Below are 21,433 nucleotides of genomic sequence, written 5' to 3'. Positions count from 1 at the left end.
TAAATATGGATTTAACCAAACTCTCAACATTGAACATGAATCAAAATAGATGAAATGGAAATGTAAACAATTAACAGACAAGACTATTATAATAAACCAGTAATAAAATCAATAACAGCAACCAACAAACCTCAAGACAAGATTGAAAACATAATATATATTTCAGACAGAGAACATAAACTTAAATGTAAAAAACTATAAGTTCACCACAGACAAGAACATCAACTTGCACATGGCGGCCAGTTCTGCTATCTTCCTTTTCTTGACTCTCTTCATCGTTTCTCTTCTCATCATCTTGGCTTTGATCGCACATCCTAGACCCGTCAAGATCCCGATAAAGTCACGCCACGTCTTCATCACGGGTGGATCAAGCGGCATAGGTCTCGCTCTCGCCCACCTTGCCGCCTCCGAGGGAGCTCGAGTCTCCATCCTCGCACGCTCCGTCTCTAAGCTAGCCGATCGCAACGTTCTCTGCCGACGTTCGTGACTACGATGCCGTTTTTAGAGCTGTTGACCAATCAGGGCCCATCGATGTGCTGATCGTAAACCAAGGCGTGTTTATAGAAAAGGAGCTTGAGAAACAGAGTATGGAAGAAGTCAAGTTCATGATCGATGTGAATCTTGTGGGAAGCTTCAATGTGATCAAGGCTGCTTTGCCCTTAATGAAAGGTCGTGGTGGACCTGCCTCCATTTCTCTTGTTTCCTCTCAAGCTGGTCAGGTTCGTCGTCTCTCAATCTGTCTACTGCTGATGTAGATCAAGAACTTGTGTGTGTTTGACTTGTTTCAGGCAGGAATCTATGGTTACACTGCATACTCAGCGAGCAAGTTTGGGCTTCAGGGCTTAGCGCAAGCAATTGCAGCAAGAAGTTATCTCTCATGACATTTGTGTCTCTTCTGTTTCCTCCAGACACTGATACACCTGGGTTTCAAGAAGGTTAGCCATTCAAGATCAATGTCTATGGTGCTGAGTTATAAAGAAATCTCAGATTATGAGAGATTATATATGTTTTTTTGTGTCTCGTAGAACAGAGGAAGAGGCCAGAGCTCACTTCCATCATTGCCGCATCCTCAGGCTCGATGAAAACCAAGGAAGTAGCCAAGATATGTATGGATGGTATCAAAGCAGGAAAGTTCACAGTGACGTGCCATTTCGTTGGCTACTTGCTGTCTATTGTGACCAGTGGCATGTCTCCTCAGAGATCGTTTTGGCATGCTTTCAACAAAGTTATGTTCGGTGGTCTTGTTAGATTCGTTGGTTTGTTTTTCCAATGGACTTGGTATAACACCATAGAAAAATGGAGCAATAGCAAAACAAAACATCCAATATCAAGTTAGCTTATAAGCTCATCAATGATCATCTTTGTATTGCCTTTGTTTCCTCCATTTTTTTTTTCATAACAACCAATACAAGCGAGTCAAAATACAACCAGCTTAATACATATTATAAATTACATGGAAAGATTATATAATAAACCTCATCCTTATCAATATAGTTTTGAATTATTGCTCTGCACTCTTGAGTTCTTACACTTAAAAACTTAAAAAGCATCATATCACAGCTCCATCTCGGATTACTGAGTTCTTCAAGATAACTGTAATGCCAGATCTGATGTAAAAACCATCTGATGACCTATCTGCTTCTTGTACTCCCTGCCAGCCATTGGAAAATGTGATAAGCAAACGGAGACTTGTATGTCTAATGTTGTCCACTTTTTTTCTTAAATAAAAATAAAACTTTTTACCTCCGAGTTAGCGATGATTACATTCTTCCCCACTCTAGCATTCTTGTCTATAATGCATTCTCTGTAGGGAAAAGAAGTCAAGAAGATAAGGTATGAGGCAACTCCACAAGAGAGAACTGTTTTTTGTAAGTCTTACTTGATTTTTGTGTTCTCTCCTATTCCAATGGGAACTTTTCCCTCAGCTAGCAGTGATGCAACTTCTGCTTCAGTTTCGTAGAAATCTGCTCCAAGCATCACAGTGTCCTAGAGTTTCCATGCTTATTAGTAGTATCATCATATATGTAATTTGTAAGAGTCAATGATTAGAAAGATTGAATTTGTTTGCCTACCTTCAACTGAACGTTGCTGCCTATTCTAGATCTAATCCCAACGATGCTGTGCTCAACTAAGCAGTTGGTTAAGAAGCTCCCATGAGAAATGATCGAATCAATCAGCTTCACATGTAAAAGAGTTAATTAGTCCTGAAGAAAGTGGTCCAAAAAACATGCAAGTATATATCATGGGCTACTTTACCTTAGAGCCGTCTATTTTTGATGGTGGCAGGTTTCTCCTTGATGTATATATTGGTTTTGCTGCGTCGTAGAAACTAAATGCAGGTGGCTAAAAGGTGTATATATAGACGTAAGTGACAATATGAGATTATGAACAATATCTTGGAAGATAATAGATTTGTCCTTACATGCTCAGTGAGGGCGAGATTTGCCTCAAAGAAAGATCTTATCGTTCCTATGTCTTCCCAGTAGTCATTAAAGAGATAAGCCTGCTCAAAATATCTCATTATCAAACAATACTGATTAGACCTTAATGCATGCTTAAACTGATTGTTACTGACATTCACGTAGAACTCTTTGGCTGAAAAGGGTATAATCTCTGAACCAAAGTCGTTTGCTGTTGGGAAACGCCATCTGATATCAAAACACATTGCAAGTTATTTTACTTATGCACAGTTCTTAGAAAATAGCATAAAAAACTAAAAAAGTGTTGTTGTTGTTGTTGTTGTTACCTTAAGAGATTCAACAGTATCTCTTTCTTGAAAACATAAACTCCCATTGAAGCTATGTACGGTTTCTTTTCAGCTTCTTCCTTGGAAAGTCCTAGAATAGTTGTGTCGACTGCCTAAGGCAATTACCCAGAGGTTTAGAACTATCTTCAAGGTTTTTGTTCTGAGAATGCTAACATATTAGTACTAAACCTACCATAGCTTTCAGGTCGTCTCCTTTAGGTTTTTCACTGAAAGAGATAACTCTTCCTTTGTCATCTATCTTCATTAGACCAAAATCTGAGGCACGTCTACCATAATGATATAACACAGAAAGATTTTGATTCAGTATAATGAAAAAGGATCTATATAATATACTCAGTTTGCATTTTACTTACCTGTCATCTATTGGTATGCAGGAAATGCTTATATCCGCACCACTCTGTCTATGATCCTGCAGATTTAAATTCAAGGTATGAGACTAACTCTTGATGAAGGACATGGGGATCAAGTACTCTAGTCTCACTTGTACAAAATCCATGTAATCCATCCTGTAGAGGTGATCTCCAGAGAGGATCAACACATCTTCTATCTCCTTGCTTCTTGCATCCTACGGTAAAAGAATTGTTGGACCGTTTGTTTTTTTTTTTCATTGTGAGAGTATAGAGTTAGTTAAAAACATTGGTTTTCTACCTCGAAGAGCCAATGGAATTGCCTAACCGCATCTGCTGTACCTTGGAACCACTTTTTACCAGCTTCTCCTGGGGTTTGGGTGGCTGCAAGTACCTGAAAGTTTTTTTTCAAAAACAATTTGCCTTAGATGCATTTGTTCATAAAAAGGGTGATGAAGAGAAAAAAAGCATATCAAAACCTCAACGTATCCATCTCCAAAGCCAACTCCATTGGAGTTATAAGCACGAGCTAAATGTCTGTTCAGTGATGCTGAGTTGTATTGTGTGAGGATGTAGACTTTGTTGATTCCGCTGTTGATGCAGTTGCTCATCGGTACATCTATCAACCTATATGCTCCCCCTATAGGGACCTGCATTTCATTACATTAATAATTTATTTATTTCTCTGTGCTGCAGAGAAGTTTACTTGGAGACAGAGAAAGAAGAGCTAACAGCAGGCTTGGCACGGCGTTTTGTGAGAGGAAAGAGTCGTGTTCCTGCTCCACCTCCAAGAATAATGGAAGCTACCGTCCTTGGATCCCTTTTCTCAGACTCGATTTCTTGTACCTGAAGTTTGTTGAAACATTAACAAACGTTAACGCGGGGCACGTTTTGATGAAGCTAAGAGATGAAACGATAAAAAAAGAAATTTACCTTAGTTTCTCCAGCTACACTGGTCAAAGACATTTGAATTCTCTTCTTAGAGGAGTTAGTAGAAGAAGATCGAAGCTGAGACAAGTTGAGCTTCTTCCCCATGAGCTCTCCATTGCAGAAGCTGCCTAGCTTAATGTGCCTGGTCAGGCCCGAGGAGCCGCGTAGGCAGCTCGGGGCAGAGAGGGAGATTCTGCAGTCAGCAGAAACCACCATTTTACGCTGGAAATGTTTGGCTCTTGAATGGTTTGAAGAGAGAGAGGGAGGGAGAGGGAGATAAAAATAAAAATAAAAAGAGAACAGAGTTGCATAGACTTTGCATTTTTGTTGAATTGTGGAAGGATTTGCTCCACCCTATCTTCAACAAGTAACATACACCACCAGTTTTGTTTTGTTTTGTGTTGAGATTTGAGGACATGGCTCTTTTGTCTTGACCTGTTTTCACAATAGCATATTCTACTTGAGACTTGAAAACAAAAGTGGACTGTTTAGTCCCCTATTTATATTTGGTGCTTGGAAAACAATTCTTAGTGTTTGAATTTTATTAAGATATTTGAAATTTTGCTTGTGTGTCAACTGTCATGTCTTTGATATCCACGTATGAAGAAGACTTCTTTCTTTTTCCTTTTGATCAAAAAGAAGACTTCTTACAAGCATCAACAATTAACGCTGACCAAGGCGTGACGATAGGCCCATATATCATATAAACGAAGAAGATAAGCCCACACTAGTTAGGCCCGTTTTTTAATACAAAGTGAAAACATTTCAAGTCTGAAATCCAACACCCATTATGCAGAAACAAAACAATAGATGAAAAAATCCAACAAGCATGTCAGATGAAGTGATTACTTGGTGTTATTTGCGTCTTGGGATAGCAGCTTTTAAATTTTCAAATCAGTTACAGCACATAGAATATACTTTTATTGACTAAAAAAAGAATATATATATTTATTTTTGTAAATAGATAATTTGCTTTGTTAAAACACTAGGAACCCCTAACTGGCCAAGGTTGATATTTAAGTTTTTTTTTTTTAACGTCTGAATCGATTATTATCGATTAATTATGCTATTACAATAGTGAGAATATTACAAAGACGATTTTACAGCCGACAATTCTACCACTCTGTGAGAATACCCGCCTAACTGCACCACTCTGAGCCACCACTCTGAGCCGTCTTATGAGATCCATGTTCGATGGTACGCCATGCACCAAGCTGAAGATCTCCTGTAACATGTTCCTCCATAATCTGCATAATTTGGTATTTTCTGGGGTTTGAACCCCAGATCTCCGGGTGTAGAAGCAATTGAACCCTTAGTCAAACCACTGGACCAAGGGGGCTTCCACTGATATTTAAGTTCAAATCTTGTTTTTCTTTCTTAATATATGGTCATATTGGTTATTTCTGTAGCTTAAGATATTTTTTATGTAAAATCTAAACCGTTGAGTTTTTGTTGTAGTTTAAAATTTTTCTGTTGTAGCTTTCGTTTTTATGTATAATTTAAATTGTAGATTTGTAATATAATTATAAAAAAATTATTGTGAACTTTTTAAAAGATAGCTGTTATATATAGTTGACTAAATATTAAGTTGTGATTCAAAATCAACACCAAATTGATAAATTAATAAACATGAATATAAATTATAATTGTATAATTGTAAAAGGATTACTGTGCATAGATATAATTCATATATGATATATAATCATTAAATGTGAAATTTATATCTATATTTTATATGCTATACATAATCTTTACATAGTAATTATAATATTCTAGTCGTTTACGTACATATATTGTAAATATATATATATATATATATATAATATATATAGAGAGAGAGATATTTATTCTCAAAGCACTTTAAATAATGTTCTAGAAAAATTGTTGTGCAAATTCATATATTGTAGACATGATTTATTATGGCTGTAAATTAAAAAAAAAAAGTTTGGGATAGTTTTATTTTTAATGTTGTAAAAAAAATTAGGACGATGAAAAAAAAGATGACAGAAAAAAAAACAAATGAGGATATGCATATCTTCCACGGCTCATGTCACCCTTTTAGTTTCATAAACAAATATCTGACTCCAAATTCAGTCCTGTTTGGTTTTAGAAATATCTCTATTTTAGAATTTAAAGTAGTTTCCATAGTTCACAGCTTATTCATGTACCAAGGACGGCAAATTCAAAGGCGGATTGTTTAGAACGCAATGCCAGACAACAATCGTCTTTTGTCATCCACATGGATGCTGAGCTATCAGTTTGGTGTACAAAGTCAGTATGAGTCTATATGTTTGATGACAAAAAAAAAAGAATTTAAATCTATGATTTCAATCACGAAGTAGAGAGAATAGAGAAGCCTACATTTGTATTTTATATAAAAAAATTCGTAACTTGTATGGTTTTATAGTCAAAAGCTGAAACAACAAATTAAATAGTTACTTATATTACCATAAGTTTGTATTTCTATAGACTACTACCCCGTGTGTATAATATAACAAAGTATATTTTGGTCAATAATTGTGTTTTACTATCTACCGGCCCACATTCAGTAGAGTCATGAGTCAACATTATGATACATTTCTTGCCAAATGAAAAGAAAAAGAGGAAAATAAACATTTTAGCAAAAAAAAAAACATAAGAGTAAAAACATATGACACTCATCATAATGTATTTTGGTTGGTTGGTGGTGGTTGATGGACCTCTGAGGAAAAAAACAGAGCTGTAAAATAGAAACAAGAATATCTTTCTCACTTTTGAAATCTTGATTTTGTCTCGATTTCTATAATCTATCTTTAGATTCGGTGCCTCCTTTTTGTTTGGGTGTTCTAAGTGTGAGGGAGCGTTTTGATTGAGGGACTTGACAATTTTCAGAGACACAATGTTTAAAGAAAAGAGAAGAAGACAACTGAATTTTGCGTTTAGGATACGTCTTTGAAACGTCACTTTCTTTTCACTAACAAACAATAAAATTAATGATCTCTCATGTCTGAAATATCAGAGAGAATCGTATCTACTTTCTCACCCTCACTTTTTCTTTCTCAATTCCTTTTTTTTAGTTTTATTGGGTAACTTAGAGCAACATTATTGGTAGGACTCAAATTTGAGTCCTTAGGTTATTATATTAGTATTTGTGGTGTTAAGAAACAAGTGCAAGGACAATACAAAATGTTTAGATTATTGATAGGACTTTTATTGAGTCCTTAGGTTTAGAACAGCACTTTTGTTTAAACCATCTTATTGTAAATACTTACAGGACATGTGACATAAGTCGTCGGCATTTGTTCATGGTTAACAAAAACAGAGCATATAGTGCAGCAACACTGAGATGAAACTTGTCTTCAACCCCAGTGAGATACATCGAACCGTAGAGGAGGTGATCATCAGGTGTCCAGTTAAGTCCATGTTCGTCGGTGAATGGCTCTGTACCTCTACAATCCAAGCTCACAAAACCTTCCCTTATCAACAACAGACAGAAAGTTTCGATCTTTATGTTGGAATTGACTTCAGTTCCCATAAAGACTCCATCTTTTTCAAAACCCACAAAAACGAGAATCTTTACTAAGAAAACATCAAAAAGTTGTGTGATCAATCGCTATTCACATAAGACCAAGAGACATCATCATCAGCTTAAGTAAATAGCAGCTTATTCTACTCAGACCACATGAAATTGATAAACATAGAAACGCCACAAAGCCGAGACTCACTCACCAGAAATAATATCAACCACAAAGCAAATTCAATTGGAAAATCACATTATTTGATCAGAAATGAGGAGAAGCTAAGCTAATTATTATTCTGTACCTCTAAAGAAGGAGGTCTGGGAAACAGAGAATGATGATGACACTTTCTCTCGACTCCACATCGGAACACCTCCTCCAATTCATTATTATGATGATGATCGCAAACAGAAGCGAACCCGGAAGGTAAACATGATCCATCTAGGAGGATGAGGAGGAGTATGGAGGAGACCCGGTAACTCATTAAATTCCGATCAAAGGAAAACCTCAAATCGACGGCGAATGAGAGAGATCAAATTCGCCTCTGCAATCCCATGATACCAAGGTTACAACAGATGATTGAGATCATAAATAGGAGACTACAACAGAGGAAACAAAACCAGAGAAACGGATTCCATTCATCGTCGAGGAGAAGAGAAGAAGATGGAGTCGTCTAGATTTCAAGAGAGAGAAAGAGATGATGAAAAGACAACACGTGTCTCGTAAGGACGTCTAATTTTGTTCCTTAACTAAGGACGTCCCAAACTATATCGACTCATTTTGATTTTCTTTTTGCGACTTTAAACCTAAGGACGCTCTAACATACGAGCGATAATGTTGCTCTTAACTGTTTCCTATCTTTACCCGTAAGGCCGTAACAAACTGAAAAGAAAATTATATTTAAGTAAATTACACATGATTATTATTTAGTCATTTGACAGAAGTGACTAAAGCAAAGTGACACTGTACATTTTACTATTTTAGAACAATGCCATTAACATATCAGTTGGTTCTTATGAAGCTATTAAGTTTTTTTTTTGGTAAAATATGTAGCTGTTAAGTTTTCTTAGAAAACGATGGTTTCTATTATCAGATTCATAACAACAACAAAAACTAATTTATATTTAGCAAAAAAACAATTTATCGGAAATACATGTGATTGACAAATTAAGACTATATGTTAAACCGGTAGATATAATCATACAAAATTGCTGGATGTCAGTGGGACATTTTTCAAAATGAATTAACAAAAATAAATTTTTCAAATTTAAGCATTAGATCATAATAAGCTGCTCACTTCCACTCGAAGTATTATATTAATGTTTAATTAGTTAATTATCAGCTAAACTACTTTGAGTGATGTAAACAAATTTTTTTAGTTAACATAGCATATACATATTATATAATTCATAGAAATAATATATCAACCAAATAATATACTATATTATTTCGTTTAATGATAACAAAAATGAAAATAAACGCTTACACTTAATTACCTTTGAAAATATATAATTTTACTAGCACCGAAAAAGAGTAGACATGTAATTCTTGCGTCATCTCGATATTTTCAAATGAAATAGATTTAACAATCATTTGGTTGACTATCGCATGATTTATATATATACACTATTGTTAGTTGTTAGATTTCGGCTGTAAACAAATATAGCTTTGGCTTAGTCAAAAAAAAAAAATATAGCATTTGATGATAAATTTAATATTTTAACTCTTCTTGTAAATTTTGGATATTTTTAAATGGTTGAACTTCTAGATTATTTTGGTTTTTTGTTTTTGTTTTGTAAAGGACATATCTAGATTATTTTGTTATTATATTTTTGTATAAGTTAGCTAATTTATTTACTAACTCACAATTTGGATGAGATAATTAAATTTGAATTGATAAATACAAAGTTATATAGTAATTGAGCTGAACTAAATTATCTCAAAAGAATTCTAGCTAATTTATGATGAGTTGAGTGAGTTAGTTATGTTGACATTTTTTAATTAGTGAGAAAATATGTTAAAAAGTTGGTGGGGAAACAATATTTCTTAGGGACGTAAGAGCACAATTAACGCACAGGTAGCTTAAGTAGGGTTGTTTAAATTTTTTTTTTATTATTTTTTCTGTTTTTCTGGTTTTTTTATAAAAAAAAGAAAATTAAAAAAAAGAACCAATCGCAGGCCGCCACGTGTCAGTGGGGTCCGTGAAAAACACAAGCAACACCGCTTGTTGGTGCTTAATCAGGCGTCGATGCCTATTCTTCCTTCTCTTTCTTCCTCTTTTTCATTTTTTTTAATCCTAAACCACCCCTAAGCTACCTTTTTAATGGTACTCTAACCAAGAAAACTATCGTCAACAGAAAAAAAAATCATTTTATTTATATCACAAAATTACTAACATCGAGTTACACAAGACTTGTTTTTTTTTTAAACACACACAAGACTTGTTATTTGGTACTAGCTCTATTGAAAGAAATGAAAAGGTTCCAATTGTAAGAACAGACGAATATTGAAGATAACGAAAACTGATATAGACCACTCGGAACTCGATAGTTCACTACATAGGAAAAAAGAAACTCAATTATATGGTTTTACAGTGCATAATCTAATATATATCTTTGAAACTCAGCCATTTTTAAAAATTAGTAAGAAGAATGATGTGCGCTGTAAATGTGACGGATGGATGACTTTCTTATATATTCGTGTCCAATAATTATAAAAATTTTGACCATTTTGAATCTCTTCAATTATTATTTATATTCCTTTCTCTACTTATTATCAACAAATAATATGTGTGTCAGTGTGTATCCAACTAAAGTTGATCGCCACAGATGCACGAATTTTTCTGGGGAAATATGTATTATGGTTTGATCGTATCACCCTAAAAAAGATCAACAGAAAAAGATCGTGTCACCAATGTAAAAAAGATGGGAGGTAAGATCATTGAAACATGCCATTCGGGGTTTTAAAATGGTTATAAATAGAAGTAAAACGTGTTCGCAAATTTCACTCTCGATTTTTGTTTTGGATTTCCCCATTATTAGTTCGGAAGTTAGTTTGTTTTCTTTTAAAATTCAGAAGCTTGCTTAGTCTTGTATCCTCTTGTTTTGGCCAACAATTAATTGTTCCCTTTCTTAAAATACTCTTATCGATAGACAAATGCTATTATTATCAGAACTAAACATATCAATCCAGCCCTTTGTCAAAAAAATAAAAATAAACTACACATATCTATCCTGAATATTCTTATTAGCAGAACTATAGTCTATGCACATATCGATAGACAAATGATATTAACCGATACAAAATAATACATATGTATAGGTTAGAAATAATATCATAGGTAATGTTTTTGGCAGGATCAAATCCACCAATAGACTACCAACGAGGATATGGTTTTGTTGCTATGTTTCCACTGCTCACGATTCACGGATTCATCTAGTACACTCGCCAAATTAACGTATGCCGTCTTGTTACAAAACAAAGAAAAACAAAAACGTATGCCGTCTTAAATGATTTATAGGCTCTGTTTAGAAAGATATTAACAGTGTATTTAACGACATAATTAACTAACTATAACAATTTATAATTCTATTTATATATATTTGACATCTTTTAAAAAAATTGAACTCCAAATTTAACTATATATTTAAATATTTTTTATTCTTTTTAGATTCGAGTCATGTTTCACTTGCTCATGCTATTAAACAGTTATGGTATCATATTTAAATACTGTAAAAGACTCTCTCTTTTTGTACTAAATTGTAAAAGACTCTCTCTTTTTTTTACATAGGATGTAGTTTTTCATTAGATAAGTTTTTAACTTGTTTTAATAAAAAAAGTACAAGGGTTAACTATCGTTTCTTATAAGGTATAGCATATATAATATATAGTCTTCACGTTCATATAATCTGTCGACATGATTTAATTTTGATGTTGTAATATAATTAAGACTTAATTGCTCAATTATTCGGTCAAAGAGAGCGACAAATAAATAATCTAAAGGTAGCCCACATTCAAAGAACAATTTAACTTTTTATTTAAATAAATGCTTTTCTGGGTTGAACAAAAAAAAATGCTTTTCTGGTTTTATAACTCGAAAATGATTAAAATATGCTAATGAAAAGAAGGGGCACCAGAGTAACTTCATGTAAGGTATGGCCGTTTTGAGGATGGAAACGAAAGACGTCATGGTAATTTAGACGTCCAAAATCACTCACCAATCCTTTTGCTCAACTTAGCCACAAAGAAACCTGCCCAATTGCCACTTTTGAGCCAAAAATGCTCCCTCCACATTTTCAGAATTGGATATAAAAGTTTAACCTAATTGAACAACACCCAAAGACATTGCGTCACTAATCATGTAGACGCTATCAAGTTGGTGGGACTACTGATTTTTTAGATTTAATTAAGTAATGGTGATTTCACCACAAACAAAAAAAGAAGGCTGGTTTGAACAGTCAGTCATTCAGGATTACAAACACAGATCAGAATCCAGGATTCAAATGATCGGATCCAAATTAAAAATGGATAAATAGTTATGTGATTTTATGTGGTTGTTTTAATCATGTTTAAAGATGTGCTCCAAGTATATAGTAGTTTAACAAATATTCTTGAAATATAAAATGCTTTTTGGAATGCTGTGGCAAATTAGTTACAACATGCACTAATATCATAGTTAAAAGATGCAATAATACCCAAACGGATAGACGCGGATCCCATGCAGACTACTTTGCAAGAAAAGGGACGTGAAAAGGAACTTTTATATACCAATCACCACTCACAGTAAATATCAATTAATAAAACAAAAAACAAAACCCTTGCACAAATCTAAGAATAAAGAGCTTCAAAGCGCAGTCCGTTGGAGTTTCACGTGTTGATCACTTCATTTTTTATTCTTATTTGTATTCGATATAAAGAGAAAACGAGTGTGGGCACTTGCACTATATGTAATTGACGTTTAGTAAGACGATCGAGACTTATCAATTATTAACAAATATTGTTTTAATTCCTATTTGGTTTCATTACGTTTCTAAACCTAGTGAGTGGTAAAAACTGTTTCTTAAACAATCCTTCCTGTGGACCTTACGGTCCTGTAAATCTCAGATTTCACAGCACTGCAATGCACTGATTTTAACATTTTATTATGGGAAAAAACACTTCCACATCCACCGGTAGGTTATTGATGCGCTTGGTGTTGTTCGAATTCAAGACCTCACTCTTTAAAAACTCTCCACAAAACAAGCTGTCGCCAATTAATCACATGGATGACCCATTAGCCGTGGACGGTCGGAAGCGTTACAAAATCAGTATGCATTTAAAAATAAAACTTAGTATGTTATCATGGTTATAATTTGTTTGATATGCTACCAAAATTTAAGCAAAAAATGAAAACCCTGTAACTATTCTAGTTCCCAAATTTTTTTGAGATTTCAGTAATTAATTATAATTTTGCTATATACTTGTCTGAGTATTATCTTGTAAATAAAGTTTTTTTAAATATCTTGTTAAATGTAAAGGGATAATACAATAAGTTAATAAACCGCATAATAATAGGATTACTGTAAGTAGAATATAGTAAATAATTTTTTTACAGGATTTTTTGTTGAAGTATCTGGCAATCAGCTGCCTCATTTATTTGTCCTTTGGTTAAAAATATGTCCAATCCAATAACTAAACTTATATTAAAAACTTTAGATATTTTTGCAGGGTTTCGAAACTTGAAATGCATGCACTTGAAAAAGTATGTAATTTGTTAAAAATGTTTTCAACTAAACGTGTGTGTAATTAGTTAATTAAAAAATAATCTAATTAAACGTGTGTAGTTTGTTAAAAGAATCTATCCATTCCAATGAGTAAACTTACATAAGAAACTGTATATATTGTATCAGATTAAAAGGTAAGATTAAAAGTGTGTACTCGTTACTTCTTTAAGTGTTTAACTAGTTTAAAATGTTTTCAACCAATCTCCGATACATCGATTTCCGTACACCAAAGCCTTCTAATTTGGCGGAGAGTTGCGGGTTTGTGATAACGTCGTTATTGTACGGACAAACCTAGCTAGCTGTTTTCTTCCTTTGAATTACAGTGTCAATTCAATTAATACATTATAGTGCAGTTGAATTGAACATCTTTGCGACTGAGAGCATATTGACGTCATATATATATATCAAACTGTATGCTTTTTTGGTACTCGCTATTATGTCACTCGCTATTATGTTATGTTTATATATATACCTTTTTAATACGAACAAACATATATGCTTTCGGTTTTATTCTTTAGTTTATCTTTTGCATCAGCTTTTCGGTTCTTTAGATGACCAAACAATTAACTTTGATTTTTAACTGAAAAGGAAAACTTATGCTTCAATTTGAGCATGAGCGTTCATTGGTTTTTGAAAAAGCATAAACTATTATGGAAAATTTGATCGTATAACCTGACAAACATAGAATTAATTAGTTTTTTTCCAAAAAAAAAACATATAATTAGTTACTTAATTATAATAAATGAAGTACTACAATATACAATATGATATAGTATATTAGTTGAAAATCTGATTAAAATATAGTATATAGCATAAGTTTTGACGCATGGGATAATTGGTAAGTGCTGTAGGTGCTTTGGACATCCATTTTTTCTTTCTAGGGCATTTTTCTAGAGCAATCAAACTTTAGATCTAAAAATTAAAAGTACAGCCAAAAAGTAAAAAAAAAATGTTAGGGTTCTAAATCAATTTTTCTATAGCTTTTATTTAGTGTTTTAAAAATAAATCGACAGCAAAACAATTAAAGCCAAAACAATGAAACTCATAGCATATTTTCTAAAACATAAAAATTAAAGCTACAACACCAACCAATCAACCCCGCAATTAACTAAGTAATCAAATAGATATATGATTCTACCTCCGCTCACTCTTCTGTCACTCTTCTGTCAGTCTCCTCCATTACCATCACCGTTCATATCGTCTTCTCAACTCCTTTTATTGTTTCTTTTTTCACTAAAATCACTTTTTTATGACAATTTTATCAACTTATCTACAAATTAGGCCTACTACAAATCAGATGTTTTTCTCCACTTCTAGTTCTTATTCTTCAGTTTTGGAGAAAACAAATATTCATGTTAAATTATATTCCCTTCGTTTTTAAAAAATGCATATTTTAGAAAACAAATTGTTTAAAAAATTAGTTTTTATATTTGCAATGTAATTTTTGTTAACTAATAATAAAAATTGTGAAGGTTTTAAAATATAAGAAATATAAAATTACAGAAATATTTTTTATTAAAAAATATAAAAATTATAAATCATGTATTATTTTAAAACAGAAAATACTATTTTATTGTATTTTGTTCTATTTAAAAATACAGATAGAAATGTTGCTACTTTTTCCTTCTCCTTCTTCACTTTCGGTGACAATTCACATTTTCCTTAGTTTACTTTGTAAATAGATTTATAAAGTAATTTAATTTTTTTATTTGTTCATTACTCCAAGAAAATATAGAATTGAGTTAGAACAATTTTACTTCATTTTTTCTTTAATTCTATTTCTAAAGAAAAAAAAGAACTAACCTAAAAGTTTATGCAAATACTCTCTTTACTTGAAAACTCCAAAGTAACTAAACAGTTAACCTACATTTTGACGTTGCAATCAGAGTATATTTTAAACTATATTTGTAAAGTCAACTACTAATTATTTGATTTGATGTATTGGCATAATAAAGGAACGAAGCTTCTGGGTACAAATGTACAATCGCCACAAAGAAGTTGAGGTTGCAACTTGCATGGCACTAATTCGGACCACTCGGGGAAGCTTTCTTACCAAACTAGATTAACTGCCGACCAGACCACGAGCATATTCCCTCTGACCATTTTTCTTCCTATTTTATTATAATTCATTTTTAAGTTCTAAATTCAAGTTCAATCTACATTTTTTTAATCTGCATTTTAAGCAAGTGATCTTCGTAATTCGTATAGTTGTAAAGAAGTTTCTTCTGCTGTTCAATTCTCCTTGATAATCCATGGACGCTTTTAATGGCAAAAAACTTTAAATTTTCATGGACTTCGTAGTGATTAGTCTTTGAGACTAAAAAAACTTTTAGAATCATACTACAATTATTCAAAAAAAAATCTACATTTTTAAACAGTAAGGAAACGGGATGTTTCTATTAAAAAAATAAAACAAAATACATTAAAAGAAACATTTGTGAAACTGTGAATACAGAGCAAATTAGAAGTTTCTTATTTTAGGAAGCAGCAACGCACAAAGATTCCCAATTTAGCAATCCCCTGTTTTCCTGATCGCCTTCGACACATCTTCTTGATCTTTCAACAGTCTCCATCGATTCATCATCATCTAATACGTCTTCTTCTTCCTCTTCCTCTTCCTCGTTGGTTTCTTTAGGCTCAACTGTCTCTTCTTCGTCCTCTACGGTTTCATCCGAGTCTCTCAGAATAGAGAGTCGGAGACGACCGTTGCTACGGTCAGCTTGAAAGCACATGTTACGAGGCGGTGCCTTTGTGGCAGTCATGACCAATCTTCCATCTTCACGGTGTGGTCTCATTTGAATGCATTGAGACCCTCTCATACTGGTCAAGGGAGGAGGGAGATCACTAGGGCTCACATTCTCTTTCCTACTCTTCAACGTTCTTGTTTCTCCGAGTTTCTTGGTCTGCACGTCAGTTAAAGAAAGCGAGAACAGATCTTCGACATCAGTAACATCAGAGCCTGTTTCGCTTCCGAGATTTTCAGTGCACAATGCTAAGCTCTCGTCGCTTAGAGTTCTACGAGAAGATGGACGTTGAACATAAGTCTTCTCTTTCTCATAGCTCGTCATCTTTGAGAGAGAGGAGGAGGAGGCAGAAGAAAGGGATTGGAGAAAGCTCCAACCACTTGATTCATGACCCGAGGAAGCAACTGGTTTGTCATTGTTAAGGGTTCGAGTGTCCTCTGTATTAAAGGAGTCAAGCAGATGAGACCTGAGAGCTAAACCAAAGGGCTGAGAGAAGGGGGGATTTGGAGAAGAGAGCCTAAGCCTTAAAGCTCTAGGCTCATCAAGCTGAGATGACTGAAACCCTTGTTGATACACAACAGTTCCCATTTGTGTAAAGAAGATAGAAGAAATAAATTGAGAGAGAGCAAAGAGTAAAGAGGTTATTGTGAGAGTTGTTTGGAAATAAGGATGAAGGATAATGAGAGGGAGAGGATGCCAATTTGTAGTGTCCCAAAAGTGTGTTATTAATAAAGAAAGAAGAAAAAAAAGAGAAAGAGAGTGACTGTGCAATGTGCAGAGATTAGAGAGGTGGGTAACGAGCTTTTCCATACCACCACTTGTATAATGCAAACTTATTTTATTTAGCTATGCCACAACAATGCAGATAAGAATACGTGTGTGTGTGTTCAAAAGGTGAAGGAAATAAAGTCATTGTATAGTGCACATGGTTTTTTTTTTTTTTTTTTTTTTTTTTGGTCAAAGTATAGTGCACATGGTTAAAATTGAAAAACTCGGTGTTATCTTTCTCTTTTTGGGTGCAAATTCTACATGTTATCCTTTTACAGAAATAATTCTGACTTTAATTGATAGCAAAAGGAGCAATTTGGAAAAGCATTGTATATGAGGCCATGAGGGGAACTTGGTTAATCATCGTTTTTGACTAATTTGGGCAAAATAAAAACTGAATTGTTCAGCAGTCGAGGAAGTTCCGACCCTCATGTGATCTGGAACAGAAAGAGACTACTCACTAGAGAAATAACAAACAAACAAAAATAAGAAAATAGTGAGAATTGATTAATTGAATAAGAAAATAATAAGAAAGTTCCTAGTGGAAAAAAATTAGTGAGTATGATTGTTTCAAAGTAAAAACTAAAATTAATATAGCCAACCAACTATAGAATACAATAGGTTACATGATTTCAATAAATTAAAATTTGTCTATAATATGAAAACTAGGTGTTTTCCTGCACCATGTGCAGTAGAAATTTTTCAAAATTTAATTTATATTTAAAAATAAAGTTTACTAAATATTATATATTTTCTTATTTTTACCAATATTTTAAAATAGATTGATTTAGTTGAATATTAAATTAAGATAAAATAATTTTGTTTATTTAGAAATATATTGAAGAATATATATGTATATATTTAAATTATAATCTTAGATAGTATTTTCTATCTATTTATATTGTTTATATAAATTTGTATAAAACTAAAAAAATGATATAAAATTGTATAATTATCAAAATTTTAAAAACAAAAAAATATTTGTACAATTTGTAGATAAAAACTAATGATTTACGATTAGAAATCTATTTTTTTTTTTAAATGTAAAAATTTTTGAAGCAATTTTTGAAGGCTTTAGTAATACAAATTATATAATTATAGAAAATAAAATAAAATAATATTTCAAACTTTTTAATGTTATATATGAATATGTTTATTTTATAGATGATGTATGAGATATCACCATATTTAAAAATCAAAAATAAATATCAATATTAAATGTAATGTATGAGTTATTACCATATTCTAAATCAATGTTAAAAGAAATAATCCATGTCATATTTTTTTCGGAAGCCATGCCATTAATTTTAGTAGCCATATCATATTTATTTTGTGAAACTAATTTTAAAAGGACATGTGGCAAAATTACTTCTTAATGTATAGAAAAAAAAAGTATATATAGTATAATAGGTAAATTCACTTCATATTTTTTCCTTTTGTGTTTATCTATTAATGGAAAATATACAAAACAATTGAGTAAAAAAAGTAAAATTTACATCTTTAAGAAGTCACCGATTACATGCGTGACACGCAAGTCACGAACTTGGAGGACACAAACTCTATATTCTGCAAAATCTTGATTCATGCAAGTAAATAAATAAGAGCTATTATTCTGGCACAACAATCAGAAGACTTGAGTTTCGCACCTTCATGACATAACTTATGATTTTCCATTCAAACCATAAATTTAGATTTAATTTGCTCATGAAAAAATTTGACTGAAGGTTTGTTGGAGGCATGAAACATATTTTATCAAATAGATTAGATTTTAGAGGTAAAAAATTGTATTACCAAAAAAAAAAGAAAAGATGGACAAATACGTGAGACTCTTTATCATCATCATGAATCATCGCCAAATACGTGAGACAGTATTATGTTTAGAAGATGACTTATATAATCGACCTAATACGTTTTGTGTAATATGTTTTACACGTTTTGTGTAAAACTCGTATGTATACATTTCCTAGAAATAATGTTAGGGTTTTAAATATTCACAAGCCATGTCATCTTATTCACAAGTCATGTCATCTATTTAAATGCGCCATGTCATTTTTTTTTTGTGAGAGTCTTTGTAGAGATGACATGTAATCAAATTTTAAAAAACCACTTCTCAAATATAGTCTATATTCTAGGGGATATTTTACATTTTAAAATAAAAGATTGTATATTTTGAGACGGAGAATTCTAATTTTAACCATCTAAATGAAAAGCAAAATAAAACGCATACGAAAAAAACAGTCATTGAGAGAGAGACACGTGATGGGAGTATCATGTCAAAAGTTACAGACATGTTTTGCTCTTTCTTTTATTAACCTTCCAAAAAATAAAACAATACAACAAAAGCTATGAAAGTTCCCAAATTTGGTTTCCCAAAATAGTGCTATAAAATTAAGAAAATTATTATTTGTTTTCCTCTCTAATAGTATCCTCCTTTTTCATATAATTAAAGCAAAGAGTCGTGTGTGTGGCACACAGGGTAGCGGTGCTCTTGTCAAAACCTATGTCGGGTAACTCTTTGACCAGTTTAAACTGCATGATAACAACATCCCACTAATAACTCTGAAATATAATCCCATTAACCAAAGAACGATTACAGGCACTAATCAAGGAAAAACATGCTAGTGTGTCTCCATGCAAAGCTCTTTTGAAAGGAATGGTCAGAAATTGAAGTTCTCACTGTAAGAAACTATGACATGAAACAAAATACATGAAGGAAAAAAAAAATACATGAAGAAAAACAAATAAAGTGTGCCAAAATATTACACTAACATGAATTACACTGTATATTTTGAATGCAAGGAAAGCAGGGTCGGCCCTAAGATTTTGGGGGCCTGTTGCACGGTCTATGTAAAAAAAAATATTTGGGGGCCTAAAATTTTTTTTTGAAGGGTTCATATCTATGTAATTTTCTTCAAAAATTTCGGGGGTCTGTTGCAAATGTTTCATTACGCATTGCTCAGGACCGGCTCTGAAGGAAAGAAAACTTAATTTTCTGCCCACTTACTATGATCAAAACATAAAAATAGCTCTTTCATAGGTAAAAACTCCTCACTAGGATGTTATCATTTTACATAAAACTAGATTTTGACCCGCACACCCGTGCGGGTGTATATTTCAGAAATATATTGCTATTTATTTTTCATGTCAATATCAAAATTGGATAAAAAATTCAAATCTGAAGAATCGAACCGATCACGATCCAAAAAAATAATACCAAACCCTAACCAAAATTGATTAAATATCTAAACTATCAAAATTTTAATATTTAGACAACCGAAACCATAACCAATTCGAACCAAAGTATTTTGGATATTTGTTCTGTATCCGAAAAAGATTTATATATATATATATATATATTAATTATTTTTAGTTTTAATGTATATAAAAAATATCCAGAATATATATGATACTTTTAGGTTGGTTTACATACTTGAAAATATATAAAAATAGTCAAATATAAATATCTAACATAGTGGAAGTACACTCAAAACAGCAAAAATATTTAAAATAATTTTTGATTTTTGATCCAAAATTTAAACTAAATCAATTTATATGTTAAGTTTAGGTATTCTGACATATGTTATTCAAATTTATATACAATATATTATTTTATTTATAGATTTTAAGAAATTCAAAATATATAGTGAATTTTAAAAAATAATTTAAATGGGTTATCTGAACCCGAACTGAATCCGCAAAGATCCGAATGTAATTCAAACTGAAATTTAAAAATATATGAATGGGACTGAAAATTTTGATCCCAGAAATCCAAAACACAGATCTGAAACGAACCCGAATGGATATCTGAACGCTCAGCCCTAGTGATAATTCGAACTGAAATTTAGAAATATATGAACGGGGTTTAAATCTTTGACCACGAACGGAATGGATACTTGAACGCCCAGTCCTAGTCACTATTATGTATCCTATATATGTCATCATATAATTAATTGTATTGGTCCATCATATAAATAATCATATAAATAATAGTATTTTATATGTATCATCTTATAAATAATCATATATATTATATTCTTCAAGTTTAATGTCAAATATAAAAACTATAATTTAAGTTAGTATATGAAATTAATCTTTTTGTTGTATTTTTCTTATATATATTGAAAACATTTTTAATAATGATTATTGATTGTTTTCATTGTTTTTAATTTATAAAATCATTATAAATTTCTAAACCATTGGTAATTACTGTGTTTTATAAATGATTAAGTGGATCGTTATTGATGACAATTTTGAATCTATATATCAACCCAAATGTTAATCTATTTGTGCAAGTATTACATTGTATATATAAAATATTCTGTAATGTAAATGCTATTATTAAAATTAAAAATACAAATGGGGTGACTCACTAACATTTGACATGTGTTTTTTTAATGTCATGTGTATAATATATAAGATATAAAACTAAAATGCACATGATATTAAACGTACATTTTAAGTTTTTGGTAAGTGATGTCAGAAAAAAAAAGTTTGGTAAGTAAATCATCCAGCCAAATCTGGCCAAATCCGGTTAGATAATAGAAGTAATTTAGATTAATTATTTATTTTAAATATAGTGGCAGTCCTTTGTAATATTTGAGCAACTTTAAGAAGACAT

General features: G+C 32.0%; 3 protein-coding genes across 3 annotated transcripts; 1 reads left to right on the top strand and 2 right to left on the bottom strand.

Annotated features, from left to right (window-relative positions):
- Positions 1–92: 92 nt before the first annotated feature.
- On the top strand, positions 93–1,352 carry LOC108814340 (3-dehydrosphinganine reductase TSC10B). The gene is given in 6 exon segments (XM_018586892.2): positions 93–453; positions 455–719; positions 789–854; positions 856–884; positions 886–935; positions 1,026–1,352. Coding segments are annotated over 6 exon segments (942 nt in total). The 5' UTR covers positions 93–232; the 3' UTR covers positions 1,337–1,352.
- A 64-nt stretch (positions 1,353–1,416) lies between these two features.
- Positions 1,417–4,337, bottom strand: LOC108814339 (glucose-1-phosphate adenylyltransferase large subunit 1, chloroplastic). Its single transcript, XM_018586891.2, has 15 exons — positions 4,048–4,337; positions 3,847–3,960; positions 3,594–3,764; positions 3,416–3,508; positions 3,249–3,332; positions 3,121–3,176; positions 2,940–3,033; positions 2,747–2,859; positions 2,576–2,648; positions 2,423–2,503; positions 2,257–2,343; positions 2,073–2,177; positions 1,880–1,986; positions 1,744–1,804; positions 1,417–1,651 (listed from the first exon to the last, which is right to left on the bottom strand). Exons 1-15 carry the CDS (start codon positions 4,258–4,260, stop codon positions 1,550–1,552), a joined length of 1,554 nt encoding a protein of 517 aa, XP_018442393.1. The 5' UTR covers positions 4,261–4,337; the 3' UTR covers positions 1,417–1,549.
- Positions 4,338–15,602: 11,265 nt separating this feature from the next.
- On the bottom strand, positions 15,603–18,400 carry LOC108815114 (protein FANTASTIC FOUR 3). The gene is made up of 2 exons (XM_056990872.1): positions 18,312–18,400; positions 15,603–16,879 (listed from the first exon to the last, which is right to left on the bottom strand). Exons 1-2 carry the CDS (start codon positions 18,398–18,400, stop codon positions 15,781–15,783), a joined length of 1,188 nt encoding a protein of 395 aa, XP_056846852.1. The 3' UTR covers positions 15,603–15,780.
- Positions 18,401–21,433: the final 3,033 nt, after the last annotated feature.

Source organism: Raphanus sativus, chromosome 7 (assembly GCF_000801105.2).
Source record: "Raphanus sativus cultivar WK10039 chromosome 7, ASM80110v3, whole genome shotgun sequence".
Lineage (NCBI taxonomy): Eukaryota > Viridiplantae > Streptophyta > Magnoliopsida > Brassicales > Brassicaceae > Raphanus > Raphanus sativus.
Note: the sequence above shows the minus strand (reverse complement) of the source record. Positions and strands in the feature narration are given on the sequence as shown.